We start from the raw sequence: 24049 nt of genomic DNA, 5'->3' as shown, positions 1-24049 counted from the left end.
CAAGCAGTTAGATTAAGTTTAAAGTTATTATGGTTATTTAGTTTTATGTTTCCTCAAATTAAACTCTGTCGTTTTGAGATTTCGTTATTATAAAGACAATGGTTATTTCTTTGAGATTATGATATATAAACTGAGTTCGGTTTACACTGTGCTATAAAGGCTTGTTGTTTCGATTGTGTGATTGTTAAACAACGTCGGTGTCAATCCCGAGTCTCGGGACGTGACATGTATCGAGTTACGATAAATGTCAAAAAAGACAATGACAATGTAAAAATTACAATGTTTGAAGACGTAGCTGCTGCTTTTATTGGTTGTCCAGTGAAAGAATATATCAAGTCTGTCGCTGAGGTTAGTTTAAACCACATTACTACAAATAACACCTAAACTTTAAAACTCTATCACTAACTTGTGTTTGGTTTTGTGTAGGATGCAAATGCTTCACCATATTATATGGCCCTTGAAATGCCAGAAAAGGAAGAATACAACTTTTTTTTCAAATTTGTTGAAAAGACTCCGACCAATAATGCAACTTATTCTGTTATAGTTGAAGGATTTCAAAAGCTCCTGCAAAAGCACAAATCAGGAAAATTCGAAGATGTCAATGCAAATGCTCAAATTCAAATGGAAGATGATGAAAAAATTGCTACTTTTATAAAGAGAAAAAACATCAAATATAGTTCTATGTCTAAGACACGAAGCCAACAAAACAACAAAAAATTATCTGATGATGCCAAAAGAAGTACCCACATCCTAATTGAAGATGATGACAAGCTTTCTTCCTCCATAAAGAGAAACAGACAAGTAAAAACTAAAAATGACACACAAAATGTGGCATTTGTGAAGATCAAGAAAGAAAAAGTTTGATTCCATCGTAACTTATTGCGCTATGCTTTTTAATTGTTTTTTTTTTTAATTTTTGTCTTATATTACATTTTTCTTATTAATAAATATTTGTGTTTACATTTTTAAATAATTATTATTTTCATTAACTGATTATATATCATCATATTCTTTTATAGATAGTTTTTAATTATATAATTTAACTTAAAGTTTGCACACAAAAAATTTGGACAATAATCATCGGGATATCACGTGCAACGCACGTGCTACTTACTAGTGCCTATAAAAGTGTGGATAAAGGGCATTGTTTTTCAATTGTGCAATGACAAAATTAACATTCTATACACACTTCAAGAATATAATATAACTCCTATATTAATTTTATCAAATAACTCATCTTTGTATATATTTAAATGTTTTATCCTTTTAATTTTCTCTCTACATTTTTTCCCAATGATTTATTGTAATTTTGTATATTTTTAGTGCAATTTCTAATTATGCAATAAATTATAGTCTCACAAAAAGATATATGAAAGTTTATTTCTTTAATTATATTTCAAATTTTAATGGTGAAAATCATATTAATAGTTTAAAATCTATATTTAATAATTATTATATTAGTTTATTTGATATTTACCATATAATCTTATTTGAATGTGCATTTATTTACATATGTTGATTTATTTATTATTTTAAAACTTATTTAACAAGTTATTAACAATCATCAATGTTAGTCTACGAAATATCGATGTATAGAATTTATTATCCATGATATAGAATTGTAAAAATAAAAAGTAAAAAAATTCTTTAGGAGGTTAAATTAAATATTATGAGTTATATTTTACTATCAATATTACTATTTCATTTGTTTTAATATTGTTTTTATGAATTAGTCACATTGATTTTAAATTGATAATTATTTATTTTTAGTATGTTTCGTTTTTGTAGATTATGATTTATACATTGATAAAATCCATAATTTGGTTGATTTTTAGGTTATTATGTTTTATACATGGTGTTTGAATATATAATTTTTTTAAAAAAATTGTTTCAGTTCATTTTATTCTATATATTATGTTCATTACAATTTATTATATAACATAAAATAAAATGCTTGAATTTTAATTTGGAAAACAATTTTGAAAGTAAGTTATATAAGTTCTTATAAATCGTCTAATATGATAAAAATTAAGTCCAGATAAATAACAAAATGATTCAAATTGTTTTTTAGAAAATCAATTTTTTTTAAATTTTTATAATATAATTGATATTACGTGCAATGCACGTACATCATGCTAGTATTTTAAAAAATCTAAGTCCTAAAACTTTATTCGGGTCCTCGATTTGGCTGTTAGTTGATATCCTCCTCGATTTAATGCTGAAAACACAAACTCAAGTAAGAACCAAGGATGGAAATAAGAAAAACTTGTAAAAACAAATTCTTCAAATAACAGAGTACTCTACTATGTCACTAAGAATAGAAATAAACATGGAAATAACAAAAATAAAGCCGAGGGATCTTTCTTAAACACTGTATAATTTACAAAAAGACAACTAGAACAGAAATTGAAATTAAAATGCTACTGGAATTTGTTTCTATAATATTTGCTGAAGTTATTGAGTAATTGTTGATGAACCTTTTTCCTTCTCTTTCCTTCTGTCTTACGTCCGAAACCCATTTCTTCATTGTGTGTAACCATGGCATTGGGCAGAAATTTTATTTTAACAAGTATGAAAACAAGTTTTGAAACTACTTTTGATTGTATAAAATTTATAAGATTGCTTGCAAATTTCGTGATAAAATAATTTTTCACAGATATGTGCAACATTGTTTAATCTTTTTCTGACGGAGGGTTGCTTTTAATTCATTCTTGATTCTACAGAAATTAATCACTAGCCAAGTATTTTTGTGAAAAAATGTAATTTAGAACATGTTTTTTTTAGTTGGGAGAAAGGATTTTTACAATTGGATTTCGTCCCAAATTCGGAAATCGGTGGCAGATGAGTTACAAGTCATCAGTTGAACATTTGAATGCATAGGATTGAGAAGTGTGCATAAATAAATGAAAATTACAATTATCAACTCACCAACCTATCCTTCCTTTTGACATATGGTGTATGAAAGTTTTCTTGCTTACTTCCTAGCTACACGGTTTAATGTCTTTCTACAAAGAAAGAAAAAGGCCGAGGTTGTGGAAACAAATTGCTGAAGAAGTGAAATTGACGAAAACACTTGAATCCCTTCTGTTGTTTGGTTGACCCTATCGCGATCCGAACACACGATCAACACGCGTTACCTTCTTTACAGTTGAGTACGCCTGCTCTTGCTGTCATCGAGCTCACGAGGGACGATGTTCTCGCGCTCAAGCTTGATGCTTTGGCGAAATTAGACGAGGCTCCAGCACCAGAAAGCGTGAAGAATGCGCCATTTAGCATCAAGTCGCCTTCTGATCTCCAGCTCCATTTCTTCCACTGGCTTTGTGGAGCGGTCTCATGTTTGGTCACCTTGAAAAGCAATAACTTCACTTATTAGCCACGCTCAATAGTTAAATCATGATTTATGTTACTATTTCAAGCAAATAATTAGATTCTTTTATGACAAACATTTAGCAAGCATCATAGTATATCAGTATATATTCTTACCTCCTTATGGTCCCTATCATCAGGAGCAAGAAATCTATTGCCTTGGCTGTTGATAGTAGGGGATGCACTGCCACCAATAGCATACATTCGCCAATGTGTGTAGTCATTGTTCACAATGTGGAAATAGCCATGCCTGCATCTGCAAAATATGTTAAGAAGAGAGACTTTTCAGCCATCGTTCTGGTGTGACGCATCACGTCGACCATATGCATCGTTTATCTCAACAAAATAATAACAGAGTTGAAATTTGTAACATGTTAAATAGCTACATTAGGCTCGAATTACGCAAGGGCGTGCGGATCAAGGAATTCGAAAGAGAGGGGCCATGGTGCCTGTTTTTAATTAATTTACCTTGGCATCCTCTGAATGAGCCCTTCTCCGAAATGGTTGAAGGCAATGGTGATTTGCATAGCTTTATCACGTGTGTAACTATCACTATGCCCCAAGAGCATGACCTTATCATGATGTGTCATGTAATTGTTCGAAATGGTGATGGCTGTCGAGCCACGTATGGCGTCGATGAGGCCATCTTGGCAATTAGACAACGAGCAATGATCGATCCAAATATTGCTGGAACTGAATATAGACACCCCGTCACCATCTGATAAGCCTCTCCATCCAAAATGTTTAGTAGAATCCCTAACATAAGCATTCCCCCCTTGCTTGCAGTCATGTATGTTGATGCCATGTATGATGACATTTGTAACATATTGAAGGGTTATGCATGGCCCATTAGCTATGTGCACACTCACACCTCTGCCGTCAATTGTTTTGAACGAGGTTATCATGAGTTCTTGCTTGAGTTTGATGACCATATCTCGCGAAAAAACGATCCACAAAGGCTCGCTTTGGATGCAACCATATCTCAGAGTCCCCGATTTCGGATTCACCGCATCATCTCCAGCATCTGTCACTACATAAATCTTGCCATCTCTTCCACCAATGGCCTGTCTTCCAAACCCGATCGCGCAATCTGCCAACTGCTTCCTATTGTTTTTCCAATTAGGGTCACAACTCCAGCATTCGTCAATGGGGTTGCTTGCTCCACAGGATAGAACTCCCAAATTCCTTCTTGATGCATTAACTTTTCTGCAAGAATTTATAGCACATTGTTAGACTATGTTAAGTAGAACAAAAATTATTAAATAAAACGTCGTGTCACGTTAGCTTACTCGTTAAATTCTCGCACTATTAGTTCAGGGTCTGGAATCGGGGAAGATAATGTGAGAAGTGGAACCAAAAGAAGAGGTAACATTAGAGTGAAAAGTGGGATTCCCATGGGGTTGTTAGTTATCTGTTATTTCTGGTTTGGTTTTAAAGTGAATGACTTTGTGTTTATATAGGAATGAAGTAAGAATTAATTAGCCCACCTTTTCTCCACCATTCTGAAATTTTGCATCTTTCCATGTGATTACTATTTACAAAATTTGAAAATAACAAGAAAATATTAAAGAATCAATACAACATATTCATTCACACTTGATTTTGTATATATTTTTGAATTTTTATTAAAATAGTGGCTTGTAATTGTGTGGCAATATTTTAAATTCAAATAAATTAATTTGAACATGTTTTATGCTTAATATTGGAATCGATAAAGATTAATTAAAATAATTATTGGACTGGGCAATAAGTCAAATCTTGAATGAGTAAAACTATATATGCATCAATGATTAGACTTCTTAGTCAACTTATCTCAATTTTCTTTAATTTATTTATGGCAAAAACTTGTGTACGAGACGGTCTCACAGGTCGTATTTTGTGAGACATATATCTTATTTGGGTCATGTATGAAAAAATATTACTTTTTATTCTAACAGTATTACTTTTTATTGTGAATATCGGTATGGTTGACTCGTCTCACAGATTAAGATCCGTGAGATGATCTCACATGAGACCCACTCTTCATTCATTTGTTATTATAATTTACTAGTCTTCATAAATATATGTACCAAAATTAATCTTGTCCTCAAAAGTCGCGAAAAATGATTTTTTTTAATATATATATAAAAAATAAGATTGAAATTTGCCAAGAATTCACATGCAATAGTTCAACTTGATGATCTTTTAATGTAACTAGGCATGTGCCAACGATTTATGATTATTCTCTTTGCACACAAGGAACTTGTGAAAGATCATTCCATATCTCATGTAAGATATCGATTGATTCGAGTAAAAGATGGTCGTCGTTCTTCCTCGATTCAAATTAAATGCGAGTTTTTGTTTTTATTTTTCAGAAAAATGTTAGTTTTATCGTGCGATCGAATATATGTTTGAAAATAAGAGTACGTTTCCATTTTTATCGCATTTGCTCGAAGATGTTTATATAGGACATAATCGATCTTATTGTAGGGGCAGTACGTAGATCTTGAGTAGACTCGGAAGATTGCTTGGAGGTGTTTGGTGCAATTTCAATTTATTTTTTATTTGATTTGAAATTTTTTACTTTATTTATTTTATTGAGTTTCATATTTTATTTCAGTAACATAAAAAACAAGTTGACGAATGAACTAAAAACCTCACATGGTTTTAACTGTCACAACCACAAAACCCGCCGAGAATTTTCTTTTTCATTATTATATATATAAATCGATATACATAGAATATACATACATTAATTAAGTATACGTGAGCAGGTAAGTATTTCGTGATACAGTCTCACGAATCAATATACGCAAGACAGATCAACTCAATCTATATCGCTATGAAAAATGATATTGTCAAAATTAAAAGATATTTTTTTCATGGTCTAGTCGGGTTAGGAATTTGTTTTACAAAATTAACTCGTGAGACGGTCTCGTAACAATTTTTTATTATATATATAGTCTGAATGTAAATTTCAATATTTTTATAACATTTACATAATATTGAACTAAATTAGGAAAACAATCACATCTAGCGAGACTCGAACATAAAACCAACAAATTTTAAAACCTCAGTCTTAACTAGCCAATGCCTCATCGGCAGGGTTACCTCTTCTTTTGGGTGCATTCATACTTTATTAAAAGTTTTAGATCTAGACAATAAAATTTATATCGTTAATTCCTAACAGTCTTGATGATTATGCTAACTTTGACTTATGAAAACAGAACGTGAGATCGAATGATTGTTGCTTTATCAAAAATTATAATTGATGTTAATAGTATGATTCAAATATTTAAAACTGAATACAATTCAAATACTATGTTTCAATCCTGCTTTCATTCGGGACACATTACACCCAAAAAGTTTCAAAGTAAAGGATTATAAACCCATATATATGAAATTAAAGTTTCATGAAATCCTTTCTTAATTTAGAGATACAAGAATTTTCAATAAATTTTAAATCTATTAATTTAAATAATTTGGTACAGTATTTATCTAAAAACTTAGGATATAATTATATAAAAGACTCTTTCCATAAGTAAATTTTAAATGTTAAAAAGTATATTGGCGATGAAATAATCATGTTTAATTTAAGATAATATAGGGGCTCTTCAAAATTACATGTAGAATTGGGAGACCGATCATACAAATCTAAAAGGCTATCGATTATTATGAATTCACGCTTCTATATATTAATCTAATTTTTATGATTTACTCTGAATTCTTGTTGTTTTAAGGGGAAAATTGTGTTTATAGTCATTTATATTTGTCTCTTTATAATTTTGATCTTTTATGTCTTCGAGTTTCAGTACCAGTCTATCATATTTGTTATTGTCGTTTTTTTTTTTTTTTTTGCAATTTTAGTTGGTTCCTCAAGTTTGTACTGGGCAAAAACTTGTGTGAGACGGTCTTACGAGTCGTATTTTTTGAGACGGATATCTTATTTAGGTCATCCATGAAAAAATATTATTTTTTATGCTGAGAGTATTACTTTTTATTGTAAATATCGATAGGGTTGACTGGTTTCAGAGGTAAAGATTCGTGAGACCATCTCACAAGAGACCTAGTCTTTGTACTAAATATTGGATAATGCAATATTAATACTGATCTCTTATAAGTTATTACATGATCATCAGAGTCGGATGTACAGCCCACTTTTTTAATAATTTAGCGACGGTTTTTGACAAATCGTCGCTAATATTTGCGACGATTTTAGTAAAACCGCCGCCGATGTGGATCTGCGACGGTTTTAATTACACCGTCGCTACTAGTGACGGTTTATTCAAACAGTCGCTAATAACAGTCGCTATTAGCGACTGTTTTTTGAAAAACCGTCGCTAATAGCGACGGTTGTTTCAAAAACCGTCGTATTTCAAAATGGAATATCAATCTACTGCAAAGAAAGAAAAAACATTGATATCCTCTCTCTTTAAGAAGAGAGATCGTCAAGCTAGTGAAGATACTTCAATTCCTACGGTCCTTACAATGCAACATCAATCCAGTGAAAGTCTTCTATTTCCCAATATCCAGATTCCTTCATGTTCCTCTCCTAGAGACGATCATCAGTCTTCGTCTACTTTTATTGAACGAGATCCGGGAAAAAAGAAAACAGATATGTGAATATCATGTTAATGTACGAGATGAGATAAGACGTTCATATCTAAATATGGGACCTTATCAACCAGACGTTCATATCTACTGAGCGGGCTTTTTCAGCAATGAAGCATGTGAAGACGGCACTTTGCAATAAAATGGAGGATGACTTTCTTGCCGATTGTTTGACACTCTATATTGAACGATATTTAGCTAAACATATTGATGTAAATTCTATTATTGATGAATTTTATGTTTTAAAATCTCGTAGGGCACAACTTCGTTGAACGATATAATGTAAATTTTTTTTTAATAATATATAACTTATCATATTGACTTCAAGCCCCCCCAACTTTTATTCCTGGATCCGTCCCTGATGATCATGATCATCATTCGATATAATTTTTTTTTTTATTGCGTATCTTCAAGGAATCGTTCTTTGAGTCGCATGCACGTGGTTGTGTTCTATCTTATTATTAATTGTTTATGGAAGGTTACTTGAGAAGAAAGACGAGTCCTAATTATACATGTCAAAACGGGCTGACGGGGCGGGCCAGCCCGCAACCCACCGCAACCCGCCATTAGGCGGGGCGGGGCGGGCCTCTAAATGGCCAACCCAGCCCAACCCACCTTGGGCCGCAAGCTAGGCGGGCCAACCCGCTTATTATTTTTTAAAAAAAAAATACTAAATAGTATTAAAATAAACATAGAAGAAAAATATATTTCAATCAAATATTTTCATAAAAAACTTAAAAACATTGAAATAAGACATTGAAAGCATACAACAATCAACATAATACATAAAAAAAATAAAGTGTTTATTCTCTAATTCACACAAGATTTCATCGTACACATGTACTAAAAATTAACTCATGTGATATTATGTTTTCAATAATACAGATAATTACTTTATTTACTATATTATTTTGATAATTCTGGATTAGTTCGAGTTAAACATTAAAAAAAGAGAGGGGACTGAAGAGTATAACATCTTCAAAAAAAAATAGAAGCATATAGATTTTACCAGAGTGATTGAAGTTAGGCACATGAGAAAAAATAAGGAAGAAATAGGAATTTTTATATAAAACTTAAAAATATAAAATTCTACCCTAATTTGACGGGCCAGCCCGCAACCCAAACGGGCTCAACCCATTTGGCCCGCAACCCAAACGGGCTCAACCCGTTTGGCCCACCTCCAAACGGGCTGCTATTTTATCAACCCAACCCGCTCAATTTTATGGCGGGGCGGGCCGACCCGACGGGCCTGACCCAATTTGACAAGCCTAGTCCTAATCACCTTCGTGCTTGTATTTGATTTTGAGAGTTTATTGTCATAATGTAGATTTAATGTGACATGGTTTCACAGATCTATCTATTAGGTGGACTGACCGAACAATGACAAAATACATGGTTCATTCCTTAATATAAATAAAATTTGGATCTATCAAAATCACACAATCATTCGCAAGGGGCAAGACAACTCTTTGGAAACAACACCTTGTTTTGATGAAGAGTCGCGTATGTTCTGAATCGAATTTTCGTTTCAATATATTAGTCACTTACAAATACAGAATATCTCCATTGTATCCTGAGAAATGGTAATGTTTTTGTTGGATTCTGATTTGATTTAGTCACTTACAAATACAGAATATCTCCCTTGTATACTGAGAGAGATTTTTCATATCCCTGTGAGTAAAGTGAAGGAAAAAACATTTCTTAAAAGAAAGCATTGCAAACATGCATTGGAGTTCATTCACAAATTATTTAAATTCGAAATAACCAACGCAAAATTTTGCTCACTTATTATAAAAATTATGAAAATAATATTTTCATAGTGAAAATAAAAATTATAAAAATAATATTTTTGCAGTGAAACGTGATATATTTACATCAAAAGTAATATTTTTGAGTAAAATAAACATATAGTACAAAATAATACTTTTGACTTAAAACTTAATATTTTTAATGTAAAAATTAATGCTTTTGACTTAGTTACAATAAAATAAAAATATATTACAAAGTATTTTTTGGCATAAAAATAATTTACGGTGAAAATTAATATTTTGAGTCAAATAAACATATTCTACAGTAAACAAATTTTAATTTAAAAACAACTTTTGATATAAAAAATAATTAATTTGACATAAAAATAAATATTTTTCAATTATATGTTAAAAGATAATATTTTTGACATAAACTGAGATGTTTTTGTGGAGAAAATTGATATTTTTATATGAAAAGTAACAAGTTTATTATAAAAACTAATAATTTTGACATAACACAATTTTGCTCACTCGTCATAAATATGAAATTTTTGCAACGAAAACCTATACATTTGACATTAGAAAATAATATTTTTGAATCAAATAATGATATCTTACAAAATAGTACTTTACATAAAAAAATAATCGAAAAAACGAGAAGCGTTCAAGGATCATCGCGAACTATAGACGATTTACAACATATCATTTATATGAGGTTAATCACATCTAAATCACGAGATCGATGTTATCTTGTGATTCCATCACCTTACTGATATTCAAAGCAATCTATCAATCAAATGGTTAAAAGTAATGAAAAACATTAGTTCCAAAATATGAAATCTTCAGTGCCCAGTATATTCACCTAATTAAATAAATAAGAAACCGAATTGTTCTTCCTGTCCAATTGAAAATATAGGAACCCACAAAGAAACACCATTGAAATGGGATTGAAGAGACTGAGGTTTCGTGAAGATCCCTCGAGTTCAACCTTAAACTCTGAGAAGTATTCGGTTGTTTGTCAAGAATTAATTTTAATTGCACAACAGGTAAGTCCCGGAAGTCAGAATCTTGATAAGAATAGTACTCAGGGTCATTGAATTTCGGGGGTGGCTCTTGCTTTACAAGAAGGAACTCGGCGTGGTTTTATGGATTCTTGATAATCGCTGCAAGGTTCACGTCTTCATTGCCCATTAACTAACTGGTTGAAAATGGTGAATTTCGTGATGATGATGATGGCCGGAGGCCGTGAGCTTCTCTACTGAAATCGAAAACGATCACAACTTGCCTTTGTTAGAACACTTCTCTGTTGAAATCGAGAACGAGTTTCCCGCGAGCTTCTCTTGATAATACTTAAAATCATCGAAACGAATAAAGTTCTTACGATTTGGTGAATTAACAAGGTTGTTCGTCCAATGGATAATTACAGAGTCGAACCGAACTGAATTCAAGAAAGAAACTTATTGTTCATGTCTATATATGTTTCCGAAGCAAACCTGTTAACCAGAGCTTTACTCTTGACTAAGTGAAACTGATAGTGAATTATTCGATTGCAAAAGGTAACTGATAAAAGTCAAGCTGATATAAAAGATCGTTGACAGAAGCCGAGCTGATCAAAGAGCAACTAATAAGAAGTGTATGCCTCGGTAGATCAGTTAGTCTAATCAACGGACATTTCTTGAACATCTCCTGATCATCCCTGAAAGCAGAGACCATATAATGATTGGATAAGATCTCGAGTAAAAGCATTTTCAGTTCGTAGAATGTCATAGTTTATATGCACTACCCAAAGTATACTATTTGTCAGAAAGCACGATGATATGCACGAAGGCGTCTGCATTTGTAATGGATTTCCAAATTCAAAAAGACGATCTTTGCAGACGATCAATCGGGCTTACTTTATCCTTCGAACTTCAACATTTTTATCTATCTGAGCAAAGGTCTTCAAGTTCAAATAAATTTTTTAGAACCCAACTGACTATATCAAGCATACACTTATACTTTGTAATTTGATCATTAAGGATCAATTCGTGCTTAAAATTTCATTGAGTAATCATTGTAATTGAGAGTAATAAGCTTTCCTGCTCATCGTGTTTAAGTTTCTAAAATACTAAGAGTTTCAGTTAAAATGTGTAGTAAATCGTGCTGAATTGGGCAGTTGCAAAGTATTGAAATTGTCAAAATAATGAAATTCTTCCATAATAAAGAAGATACGAGTAATTCAAATATCCGAACATACAGAAACAAACTTGTGTTATTTAGATTTTAGACTGTTTTTGCTCAATATTTGATAGTCTAATTCTTACGCTAAGTCATTTTGTAGTGTTCAACCTTTATCAGTGAGTCTTTTTTCGCGCAGTAATCAACTGTTGGCTTCTTGATACCATACTTATTAACTCAACCGAAATATTTTCAAAATTTATTGAGATTATTTATTCACCCCATTTAAATCAATCTTAATCCTAACAAAAGTTTCAAAAAAAAAAAATTTGTTGACAAAAAGAAACCAGAATCGAAATCATGTTAAACCGCAAATTTATGCCATAGATAGATAATATAATTAAATAATTGAACTATTTAGATTATATAACCTTTATTTTCATTTTAATAAAAAAAATTGAAGATTCACATAATGTTTTATAAATTGTTTGACATCCAAATAAACCAACAGTTGGTGGCTCGAGGCTGTCAAGCAATTAAGTTGTGATAATGTGCTTTCATATCGTTGATACATAAAAGAATAGGATTTGGATTGAAATTAAAAAAAATGGTATTTAGTCTATTTCCGATCTTTCCCCACCTCAGTCTTTGTTTGAATCAAAACCATCTACTTCCATACATATCTCTAAAATGCTATGTTTATTGACTTTTCAAAATCGCCATTTTCTTAGAGAGTGCCCTATCGATATTGACTCGTTTTGCCAACTGAAACAGCTTCATCTCTAGCCTAACCAATCTGTGGAGGACAGTCGCTACCATATCCATTTCCTGCTGCTATTGTTTTCTAGATTTTGACATATATGCATATCAATTTGTCAAATGAAAAATCGACCCCGTAAAATTGGTTCAGGGGGCAAGGAAGGATATCCCACGGCTTGATAACCTTACTTCTCAATTTGTCTGTGTAGCACGGAATAGCTTTATTACACTAGCCACCACTCTGACTATAAAAACTCAGTTCATGCATTCAGAATACCTCCATCAAAATTGATCGTGTAACGTAGGATATATGTATTAACGATAATCTATTTTAAATTGTATCTTTTAAAATAGCCTTATTTGCTATACAAAATACTCGTCACGTTTTTAATACAAAATGTTCATAACATCATTTCAGGAAAAATATCTCGTAAAAACTTCAAGATATAAAAAAAAAAAAAAAAAAAAAAAACCATCATCAGATCTTCAAGTAAAATAAATCTTCATCGTGAAGTAGATGAATTCATGGTTGTAAATCTGCAATTCCGTGTCAATTCACCTACTCATACAATCTGTTTTCTACTCAGCTGTGGGTATTGTACACAATCCTTTATTTCAAAATCGAATTCCATTTTCTCAAAAAATAAAAAGAAAAAGAAAAAGAAAATTAATCTCCTATTCTATACAAACAAATGAATTCAAGAACCAAAATCACAACACTGAAAACAAAAAAAAAATCAACTGTACCTAGTGGAAATGATTCATCTCCTGGCACATTTCTTACAGCACCCCACACTGTCATCTTGTTCTTTAGTGGCATGTACCGAAGAAAATGTTCTATGCATGCATACGTGCTAATTCTTTTTTAGTTCACCAAAACTCTCTTTTTCGTTGTACAATTTCCGGAAAACAGAGTCAAGCTCGGGAAATGCGGACAAGAGTAGCAACTTAAGAAGTTCAAACGCCAGCTGCTTCATGAAAACAGATGACTGTACATAAAGATAAACAGTAATTGATTAGTCATAATGCAGTTGAGCCAACTATGCGAACAAATTCAGGTTAAAATAAAGTTAGTATGGCCTAGATAGATTATGAAGATAAATGGCCTTAAAGAACCAATGGTAGTTTAAAAATGAGTAGTTGAAGCAGAGGTTACCAACCAGTAAAAACGTCAATTACAAGGGCAAGATGCAGTCCATAAGTAACGTACCTTATCTAAGTGAAATACTAATTAAGACATGATCAAGCAGTTGTTAATTATGCATTATTAAGTAAGTGATTAATTAAGGATCAGCATGTTGGGATCCACCAAATTTAGAATGGACCACCCAAATTTTGTAGCTAGTGTCACTCAGAGAGAGTTCGATGAACCGGGACACAGATCGAAATGTCATCATAAAGCTGATGACGGATATAGATATAATCCCGAAGCCTTAAACAGTGATTTAGAATCATTATGAAAAACTTTGAAATATGTTTAGTAATTATGGATATGACATTATAGTGATTTCAGTATGTTGATATTGTATAAGTTCTGTCAGATTGTTTTAGTGAAGTGCGTGATATATTGATTGAGATATCCAAGTGTAGCATACACATTTATATGTTGCATATTTATCTGTTATGTGATACTTGTTTTACTGTTTTGACATATTATGCATGACATATCACGTTGGATCTGATATCTCTTGAGACATACCTCGTTTGTTTGGGTGGCTCAGTCCTGTTCTATATTGTGGACGATTGAGTATCAAGAGATACATTGTCCGATGGGACCCGCGGACTCTGATGACCCTGGACATTTTAGGTCCACGTCTCGATGATGGGTTGAGAGCCAAAACATGTCTATGGCAGATCAGAGACTACGTACTCAGACGTCTCTAGACTTAGCATGAGATTCTAGACTTGATCCTTGATATCCGAGCATATTGCATTTCGCATATATCATATTGATTTGTATGCTCGTACATTCTCGTATTGAACGATTGTCACTCATGTCCTTTTATTCATCTTGGACACCCCACATTCCATGGGACAGGTTGGACGGTTCGGACGGTCAGGACAGTGGCCAGAGCAGTTGGATTTTCGGTGGTGATCCAGTGGAAGATTTAATTGGTTTCTCGTATTCTCGTGCAATATTATGAATTTCATATGATTGAATTAACATTTAAGATTGAGATTTTTTATCTGTTTTCGTTTGGGTTCTAAAATGATTAAATTACTTGGTTTCTACCGTTTAATTATTGCTTATAAGTTTAAATATGAGTGCTTGCTAGTCTGTTTAGTAGTGGCTAGAGTAAGAACACTATAAGTAACATTCACAAATTTTCAATTATGATGAATCAATCATGTATTCATGATGTGTGTACCATATGATAAAAAATAAATCTGAAATCAGAATAACCTGAATGAAATAGTAGAGATCCTTTGCGCACTGTTCATATTCCTTGCGTCCAACAAGGCCTACAACAGCAGCTGGTGCCTTATCTGCAGCAGATTATAATTCAACAGCACTAACACATGGCTGCAATCGAAATTAAGATACAGATAGGTCATAACTTATTACCAATCATTACTTCATACACAAGTTTGGCTCGCCGCTCAGCTTCCTTCTGTTGTATCTCCTCCATATTTTGGACATTTTCTGGTTGAGGTGAGCAGGGAGTGGAATGTTGGTCACTAGGAGAATTTTGTACTGAACTTGCAAGTTGTGGTCGCTGTCGCCTTGGATGCTTTGTTATGAATATCCCATCAGGCCACAATAACTATGATTATCATACAGGTTATAAATATTATTGTCATAATCATTTTGTATTGGTAGAACATCACACACAATGTAAATGTTAATGGTCAAGTAGGCAAGGACGCTCATAATTCAAAAGTGGAAAATCTTATTTAGTAACCTTTTTTTTTTACCAAAATAACCTCTTAACCAATTCCACGAAGCAAAAAAGGAAAGAAATAAAAACAACTCTACAAAGATGAATCATAACGGAGTCTTTTTTAATGATGATCAAGTTGTCAAACATGTACCGTCTCCAACCGCCGGATTCCGGAAGCAACAACTGATCCATGTCGCAGAAGCTGGATTTTTCCAATCAACCAATCATCAAAGGCGTCACCCATTCCCAATTGTAAAACCTGCTTGACCACCCAAAAAACCTTTCTCCTGCAAACCGCTCAAAATTGTGCAAATCAAGAAGGAAAGAGTGGGTTTGAGTTTAGGTGTACGAACAAACCCCATATCTGCATGTAAAAAAATTTCACTAATTTATACCTAATCCATCCACCATCCTTGAGCTGCAAAATAGCCTCAACTAAATCCAGTAAAGGAACACTTAGGTTTGGCGGCACCCACTGATTGAAGAAAAAGAACTGATCACTACAAGATCAACAAGCAAACTGGGGATAACACAGCAACATCAACAGGAGACGGATAACTATTTCTAGAAATTATAATATTCGATAGCCATTTTGCACAAACCAAGACTAATTAGAGGATAATGTTTAATGGCTTCAACACAAAGCAAATACGCAGAACATATGTAAATTACCTCACTAGGAAGGGTTGCATCAGAGGAAACATAAATGTCATCAGCATAGAGTGGAGCTCGCATATCTCCATTTGCTGTTCTCTCCATGTTTGTTGCTGAAAGAATGTTCTTTGGCTCTGAACTTTTGAAGTCAGCGTTTGACTCTTGAGAAGCATTTCTTACTTCTTTTTCAGGATTTTTTGCTGAAAGAGATTGGTCTCCCTCTTTCAGTTTTGAATCCTCACAACCATGATTGCCCTTAATCCGTGATTCTGAATGTTGGTTCTCATTTCTGAAATTTTCTTTCTTGGAGGATATTGGATCACTGATAGGCTGAGCGAACTTCTTATGCCCCTTGTTATTTTCATATAACGTGCCATTCAAGTCAACTGAAACACGGAAACAGTTTGAAAAAGTAAAAACATAAAACTGGAAACATGTAAGAAAAAATCTGCTGTTTAGAAACTTGGTTCACCTGGAAAAGTTTCGATAATGGATAATGAATCTGAAAAAATGTACGTCTACAGAATTTGGACATAATAATCAGAAACTAACAAAAACATAAAAAAGGGTAACATGAAACAGAAAATGCAGGTGACATCAAACCTGAGAATCGACACTAAGGAAATCCCAAACTTCAATGGAGCAGGAAATTTTTGGAAGCTGGAGAAGGTTCTGCACAACAATGGAAAGTCAAAGAAAATATCATCTCCCAGAGACTACACCATTTTCCTTGTTCACATATGCACGTCATATCTAGTACAATTCTTGTGCAATCGTTGATATTGGCCATTTGCAGTCCAGGGATAAAAAAGGAATTTCCCAGTACAGAAATAAAACATCAATTACATGAAAAAGACGCTACTGGATTACAGTTCTATAGGAAAGTTATAAATGGTTTTCAAGCTTCAATTTGGAAACAAAAACCAGTATAGTATTCATCATCCCAAGGTTTGTTAACAATATAATTATCAAAACCATCTTATAAGCATTAAAAAATTTTGCGAAGAGGTTTATCTTCTAAGCTCTTAAAATATCTTATATCAGATGTTACTCGCTTCCTCTTAGAATTTATCACTAGTTTCTTTTAAAGCATAACAAATTAAAGATCCTCTGGTTGCATACTGGATAAATCTTCATGGCTAACTATTAAAAACTATGCCAAGAAGTTCATATTCTAAGATCTCAAAACATCTTATCAGATGTTATTCACTTCCTCTTAGAATTTATCACCTTCTAATTTATTTTAAAGCATTACTAAAGATCCTCTGATTGAATACTGGATAAATCTTCAATGGCTCTCTAAAACAAGGGCCAAAAAAATATGAACAAGATCAAACTAGACATCTGAAGGAGACAGAAAATATAAAATGTAAAGTAACAATCTCAAGAATGAAGAGAATGGGAAATATATTGTGTGTAGCAGAAGTATGACCTTCAAATACTGGTCAAGTAATGTACAACGTTCTTGAATTACGAATACATCCAGACCAGTTGACAGGAAATGCTTCGGGGGCAAATGGAGATAATACTCTGGAAACTCTTTAAGGCGCCTATGTAACTCCTCAAAATGTTGGAATCTGTCAAGATGATCAAATTGAATTATGTCATGTGCTTTACTGCATTACACAATTCTTCATGTATATAGGCTACTCCCTCCGTTCAGGATTCGATATTGCTGCTATTTTTCCTGTTCTCCCTTAATAGATTTTCCTCTAAAATATTTGAGGTATATAGTATTCTACATAAATATTCTCCAATAATAATTCTGAAGGAGATATAGAAAGTCAAAACACTGACTTTCCCTCTCCCTCAAAACTTTACCATTTAAACGAGGATGATCAATCCCAGAATGGTATTATTCACCAATTCGAACAAATATTTATCATACAGCGGATATATCGGAGTCATATATCATTTAGGTACCTTCTTTTGATAGTCCAACTGTTATTATTTACATTTGTCACTGATATGGAATACACAGTGAATGTTTTGGATCCACTCTTGACAATATTGGCACCCGATACCTGCAAAAAAAATTGCCACTCACGTCGACCATATCTTCAAACTCAAAACATGCAAGCAAGTTAAGGGTATTGGTTCATTTATGATCCAAAAGGTGTACCTCACATCTTAGCTTGAAAAAAGAATCAGCAATAATTGAATTTGTCGCTGAATTCACGGCCAACTTATGATTTATAGGTAAAGAAGCATCAGGCAAAGATGGTGAAGTTGTTGCTTCACTAAAAGCTCTACCTGACAGCTCTGTCTCACTATCATCACTTGAATCTCCAGGCTTGTCAACTACATCAGTTGAGTTAAGTACATCCTGCCCATCTCCCAATAGGAAACTTGTTCTTTCACCCTCTTGCCACAAATGTCTATTATAACCACTTGGTCTGGATCTCTTCTTTGCAGATTTATTTCTGTGCAACCTTTTAGTGATGACGTGACCTTTTTTTCCCTTTATACTACTGTGACCGTCAAGAGTTTCAAGAGGATGATGAATGTGACTGAAATTTCTTTTATTTTTCGCATCCCAGACTTTAATGGCAGGTGAGTCGAGACCTGTGACATTGCTGGTGTCTTCACCCTCAGAGTAACTGCTGCTCCAGGATTCAACTTCATCAGAAGGCAGACTTTTATCTTCATATTCCCCTTCATGTAAGGAAGCTGAAGCTTGATTCTCTTTTGTCAACGTATCATTATCCCCAGAGTGTTTGTAATATCCAGAATTAAGAATACCTTTATCCAAAGAACCACCACCCATTGCTTCCAATTCATTTTTCTTCTGCTTTGGCAGCTCTACTGTGTTAGATAACACCCCCGACGAGTTCCTCTGCACAGGATCAGCCAGTTGATCCACATCTCCCTTTGTTCTGTAGTTCCTTCCCTTTTCCCAGATATTGTCTAAATGTTCAGGAGCCAAGGAGTCAATCTTTTTGCGTGAAAACACATTAGGAGAACCACCCGACACTTCCCCAGATCTGGGTGGTTGGATATCTCTACCATCGCAGTTATGAATATCTGGCAAAGAATTCCAAGAACGGGTAGACCGTGTATCCATGGAAAGCAATGGATCCTTAGAGAGAAGTGTCCCACTCGTACTTTCCAAGTCAAGATCCCGATCATCTTTCGTATTCTGATCATTCAACTTTACCAGTTCAACACCATTAACAGAAGGATCTGTAGACTCTGAAATATCTTCAGCTGATACCTGTGTGGATCCATTAACTCTAGATTGTGATGCCATACGAGTTGCATTACCTGCCATAGCAGTCTTGTTTGCAGAAATAATTAGAGATTCAATCCTCTCATTAATAAACCTGATACCAAATTTGGCAGTGTTAAAAACAAAAGGGGCACATTTTGAAAATTATGATAAATGTATACTCACCTAGGGTTAGCAAGATTTATGACTGGTCGTATTACAACACAAGCTAGGAGTTCCCTGGTAATATTGCGAAACAAGGAACACTTCAAATCCTCTGGTTTGAACGTAAACAAAATGAAGCCATTCATGACATGTTGAAGAACCTGCCAGAATAAAAAATAGAAGAAAATGTTACCAGTAGAGAACAAGGAAAGGCTGTTTTGGAAGAAAAATAAGTATAGCCAACAGAGTGCCTCAGTGGGTGGATTGTGAGACAGAGCCAAAGGAGAGACAACCTTATGCTCAGCTTCAGCAGAAAACAAAGCAGGATGCAGTTTGTTATCTGCCGCGAGAACAGACTTCAGTTCATCGTCTCTCTCTTCAATTGTCAAAAATCTTGATTGCTGCACCTCAATCTTTTTCTTAGTTGCGCGAAAAAGCTCCAGCTGACTGCATAGAAGATTGATAGTATCCCTGTGCCAAACCAAGCATCTTCCCTTGACATAAATTCAGAAGGTATGGCAAAATATAAAATCAATGAAATAAATAAACAAGGATAAGAACCTTGTTAAAAGATCCAAGAGATTGACATTTCTCATGCGACTTGAAATTTCAGCTAGTACACCATTCATTATCAGCACAAGCTCTTCTGGACCTTGTCTATCCGTAGTTATGTGAGAATACCATAAATCCGTCACCCACTCTGAGATAATATGACGAGTAAAATGGTCAAGTGCTTCCTCAACAACAGGGGAGTTCACCTTATTCTTCCAGTCAGACCTTTCATGGATAAATCTTGGGCTCTCAAAAAGTTTTCTCTTGGAAGAATTGTTTTCAGATGTTGGTTTGCTTTTGTAAGTAGCAGTTTTCTTCCGCATATCAAAATCCAGAGACAAATAGTGAAAAATGATTATTAAGAACATGGCAGCAGGCAGGTTGACTAAAACTGATGAACTTGTCACTGCAAGTAGAAAGACATCGGTCTTGTGAAAACGGGCACAGAGAAATAGAAGGATTGTCCAACAAAACAAAGTTAATACATGATACAAATATTGAGAATGTAAATTGGATAATGAATAATGAGCTTTAGTGTTGATTTTCTTGGCCCGAATTAAAGAAAGTTCTAACACCAAGTAAAACACTGTGATGCCAGAAGCAAAATAGAATCGGCCCACACTCTGTGATTGCATGACTGATTTTTATCGGCATTTTCAAGGGAAATGCATATGATTCATGGCAAAAACACCCAAAATAGCATTTGCTTTATTAAACAATTAATTGAAAACATCATCGGAACCTCAGCTCTCACAATATAAGCAGACACCACAGGTATGAAGTATTAAAACATGGCAACAAGCATTGATAGATATGATCGTTCAAGTTCAATTCCCTAAGTCATGCCGGAGGAGGGATTAGATCTCGGATTCAAACATGGAAAATAAATTAGATGTTTGATCAAGAAAAGCTATCAGAAAATGTTGATGAAATAAGGTAAAAAACAAAGTAAGAATTTGTCCGAGAGTATTTAGTTACAAAGTTACAATAAGCTATATTTTTGGGTAAAATGACAAAACGATTGAAATCAAAGCCAAAATCAAGTTTTTGATCACCAATAATTGGAAGAGAGATTGTTGGAACACAAAAATTGCCCTTACGGAAATAGCCATTGATATGTGATGTCTGTTTTCCCGAATTCCTCGATATATAGTTTAAAATATTTGAGTTCCAATTACCAGGTATAAACTTTGGTAAAAATGCTAAACGTTCTCGCAGAGGATCATAGATGATAATTATCAAACGGAGACCCTAACCAAGTAACCATCACCTGGTTCGTGAGTAGCCACAGCTCAAGTGACTCAAGCTAATGCTGCTCGAGTAGAAGTGGAAAAGAGCACAAGAGAGAAGCAACTTAAAAATGAGAAAATAAAAAACTGAATATTTAGCTCCTTGAAAATGAACAACATGAACAAAGGGTTCATTAAAGAACGAAGCTTTAAGAAGATGCACCATCATTTCACTTTAACAAGAAATCCGAGAAATTATGCACCGGAGAATGCTCAATGAGAATCATCATAATGAAACAATCGTCCACTATCCATTTGTCTGGGAAAAAAATTCACCTACATGACATGAAATAGGAGAGCCCCACAACGCACACGACCAAAATGACAATTCGCTTCTTAGCTTCATCGACGAGATCCCTAACGCTCAAAGTTGGTATGTGGCTGCTCATTTTCCGACCTCCGGAAACCGCTTACCTCGATCACACCCACCCTAAACCCTCATCCACACTTCAAGTATAAAGCTCCAACAAAACCGAAATCAAAGCATCCAATCCGAAGCAATCACATCTTCAAACCACACTCTTCAGGCCGTCATCCAACAATCTCCAAAACACGGGGGAATAACTCTGCAATACGAAAGCCAAATCCACCAACTGAATAACCAATTCATGCAAAACAATCAATCAAATGAAGGAAATAATCATTGTTGGTACACAAATGTCCAATACACTTTGGGGGTTAGGGCTCTTATCAAAATCACTATTTACAATATATATATACACACACACACACACATTAACGAGGTGCGTAGGAATTGTATAGAATCTGATAAAAGGCGTCGGAGTAACAGCTTGGATTTTGTGTAAGAATAAATCCACTGTGGGACAATTTCGTCATTTCACACAAACCATGCTTCATTGTGTAACGCGTGTCGTTCATTTTCAAACTCGTGTCACAGGTCAAACCAATGAAAATTAATTTAAAAACTAATAATAATGTATATACAAAGATTTTATGAATAAATTGCAAAAAAAAATAATTAAATTTTCTCTAAGATAGTCCTATATTTTTAAAATCAGTACAAAAAAATAAGAATAAAAAAGTGAAAAATGGAAGTTTAGTGGGAGAAAATTTTGTGTTACGGATTGTAAAAGTAAGGAGAAAAAGCAGACAATTTTCAAAACTTTTAAATATGTGATTTTGTATTTATGTTTGGGAATATTTATACATGATTACATTGATGTAACAAGTTGATTAAAAAAGTTAATAAGATGTCTTAATATTTTATATAAAACTAAAAATAGTAAATGTGTGGTTTCAAAACTCAAAAGTGGATGAATCGTGTCATGTTTGATATCATTGTAAATCATCCCAAATTATATGAAAAACCAATGGGAGAATATGTTTTTTTAGCATATCATAACAATTTCTATGGAGTAGTATTCAAATTTAAAATTTAGCATCTTCTAAAAGATTTATATTATTATAGTTATTTATATTTAAGGTAAAATTAGTAAATATTGAGATGCTAACTAATATAAAATTAATGTTATTAAAGTGAAATTCCAGTCTTTTTTCAATGAATGGAATTGTAAGGTCCAAAAATACGATAATGTAACATAACTGCATACAAATCGAGGGAAAATGAAAAATGACTAATTAAATGATTTTAGTTACATGAATTAAATATGGTGAGCATGTTTACATCTTTAAGCCTACACCATATTTTATATCAAATTTTAAAGTTCTAAAACCCTAAAAATTAAAAACTACAACCCACGCACACCACACACAAGCTATGACTCTTCTCCCCTCACCACACACGGCTACACACACTAATTCGAAGGTTACTACACGTGAGTTTTGGTGAAGAAAATTCAGTAAGGGCTTCCTCTCCGCCGATGTTCCTCGCACCGCAAGTTGTTTTTGTACGTAATAAACGCAAAGGCACGCCTTATTCTTCTTTTTCTCATCTATCATACCATATTATGTGTTTGATGTATATTTGCATGAAAAATATGTTGTCTTGTTATTATTTTCGTTTTATTGTCATGTCGTGCCAAAAACTCTTGTTTTTATGATTCAAAACTCATGCTAAGGATAATTAGAGGGGATGCCATGGTAGGGATACCAAAAATGATGAATTTTAGAGGGTTTAAGGGCCTAGACAAGGTGGCATAAGGGTTGCACCAGAAGGGACGAAGGCTTGAACAAAAATAGAGTCCTTAACGGCTAGGGTTCTTCGACTAGGAGTCCTTGATGGCCACGGATTCTAGCTGCTGTTAGGGTGTGTCCAGGAGACCTAAAGGGGTTGTAGGATGGTTCAAGGGGAGCTGCATGATGCTAGGTTCGAAGAGATGGGTGATCGCGTAAGGCAAGGGGGGAGCCGCACATGCTTTGGGACTCGCGTAAGGCAAGGGGGAGCCACACATGCTTTGAGACGGGTTTGAGGGGCTGTGGGTTTTAGGCTTCTCAAGCTCGGTCCAGTAGGATCCATAGGGGTCCAGTAGGGTCCTAGGGTGGTAAACTAGGGGCTGGTCATGGTGGATAAGGGTTAGGGCCGATGGTTGCATGGATAGATGGTTAGAGTTTTCAAGTTAGGACAAGGAAAATTCAGTCGTTGGTTTAGGCTTGTCCAATGGTTTAATGGGCTTGAATTGGGTTGTATATGATTTAATTAGGTGTTAATAAGCTCTAGTTCAAATTTGGAAAAGTTTGGTTAAATTTTGAATCAAAACC

General features: G+C 33.9%; 3 protein-coding genes across 5 annotated transcripts; 1 reads left to right on the top strand and 2 right to left on the bottom strand.

Moving 5' to 3' along the window:
* Window positions 1-230: 230 nt before the first annotated feature.
* Window positions 231-889, top strand: LOC142519339 (uncharacterized). Its single transcript, XM_075622320.1, has 2 exons — window positions 231-348; window positions 427-889. The coding sequence occupies exons 1-2, from the start codon at window positions 280-282 to the stop codon at window positions 862-864; spliced, it is 507 nt and encodes a 168-aa protein (XP_075478435.1). The 5' UTR covers window positions 231-279; the 3' UTR covers window positions 865-889.
* Window positions 890-2818: 1929 nt separating this feature from the next.
* Window positions 2819-4770, bottom strand: LOC142546562 (putative pectate lyase 5). The gene is made up of 4 exons (XM_075654341.1): window positions 4656-4770; window positions 3835-4572; window positions 3484-3622; window positions 2819-3345 (listed from the first exon to the last, which is right to left on the bottom strand). Exons 1-4 carry the CDS (start codon window positions 4760-4762, stop codon window positions 3124-3126), a joined length of 1206 nt encoding a protein of 401 aa, XP_075510456.1. The 5' UTR covers window positions 4763-4770; the 3' UTR covers window positions 2819-3123.
* An 8364-nt stretch (window positions 4771-13134) lies between these two features.
* On the bottom strand, window positions 13135-22159 carry LOC142546548 (uncharacterized). Of its 3 annotated transcripts, none has more exons than XM_075654326.1 (15): window positions 21647-22157; window positions 20091-20487; window positions 19823-20000; window positions 19551-19690; window positions 18279-19479; window positions 18080-18180; window positions 17589-17733; window positions 16760-16828; window positions 16629-16674; window positions 16175-16542; window positions 15898-15977; window positions 15654-15789; window positions 15187-15385; window positions 15025-15107; window positions 13135-13609 (listed from the first exon to the last, which is right to left on the bottom strand). In XM_075654326.1, exons 1-15 carry the CDS (start codon window positions 21714-21716, stop codon window positions 13475-13477), a joined length of 3348 nt encoding a protein of 1115 aa, XP_075510441.1. In that variant the 5' UTR covers window positions 21717-22157; the 3' UTR covers window positions 13135-13474. The 3 variants fall into 3 exon arrangements, 2 of the variants coding, with proteins under 2 accessions (XP_075510441.1, XP_075510433.1); XM_075654318.1 differs by having other exon boundaries at window positions 21651-22157; XR_012820478.1 differs by lacking the exons at window positions 13135-13609; window positions 15025-15107; window positions 15187-15385 and having other exon boundaries at window positions 15772-15789; window positions 15898-16002; window positions 21651-22159.
* Between the last annotated feature and the right edge of the window lie 1890 nt (window positions 22160-24049).

Source organism: Primulina tabacum, chromosome 1, assembly GCF_025594145.1.
Source record: "Primulina tabacum isolate GXHZ01 chromosome 1, ASM2559414v2, whole genome shotgun sequence".
Classification (NCBI taxonomy): Eukaryota; Viridiplantae; Streptophyta; class Magnoliopsida; order Lamiales; family Gesneriaceae; genus Primulina; species Primulina tabacum.
This window is presented reverse-complemented; position numbering and strand designations above follow the sequence as displayed.

What these genes read in the sequence shown, in the direction of transcription:
- LOC142546548 (XM_075654318.1), bottom strand. Translation starts at nt 21,759, where the DNA reads ATGAGCAGCCACATACCAACTTTGAGCGTTAGGGATCTCGTCGATGAA. An exon ending in TACTTGACCAGTATTTGAAG is followed by an intron (nt 16,829 to 17,588) that starts GTCATACTTCTG and finishes ATTGTTGTGCAG; the next exon opens with AACCTTCTCCAGCTTCCAAA. An exon ending in AAGGATGGTGGATGGATTAG is followed by an intron (nt 15,790 to 15,897) that starts GTATAAATTAGT and finishes AGCGGTTTGCAG; the next exon opens with GAGAAAGGTTTTTTGGGTGG.
- LOC142519339 (XM_075622320.1), top strand. Translation starts at nt 280, where the DNA reads ATGTTTGAAGACGTAGCTGCTGCTTTTATTGGTTGTCCAGTGAAAGAA. An exon ending in ATATCAAGTCTGTCGCTGAG is followed by an intron (nt 349 to 426) that starts GTTAGTTTAAAC and finishes GGTTTTGTGTAG; the next exon opens with GATGCAAATGCTTCACCATA.
- LOC142546562 (XM_075654341.1), bottom strand. Translation starts at nt 4,762, where the DNA reads ATGGGAATCCCACTTTTCACTCTAATGTTACCTCTTCTTTTGGTTCCA. An exon ending in CTCATTCAGAGGATGCCAAG is followed by an intron (nt 3,623 to 3,834) that starts GTAAATTAATTA and finishes CATATTTTGCAG; the next exon opens with ATGCAGGCATGGCTATTTCC. An exon ending in ATGATAGGGACCATAAGGAG is followed by an intron (nt 3,346 to 3,483) that starts GTAAGAATATAT and finishes TTGCTTTTCAAG; the next exon opens with GTGACCAAACATGAGACCGC.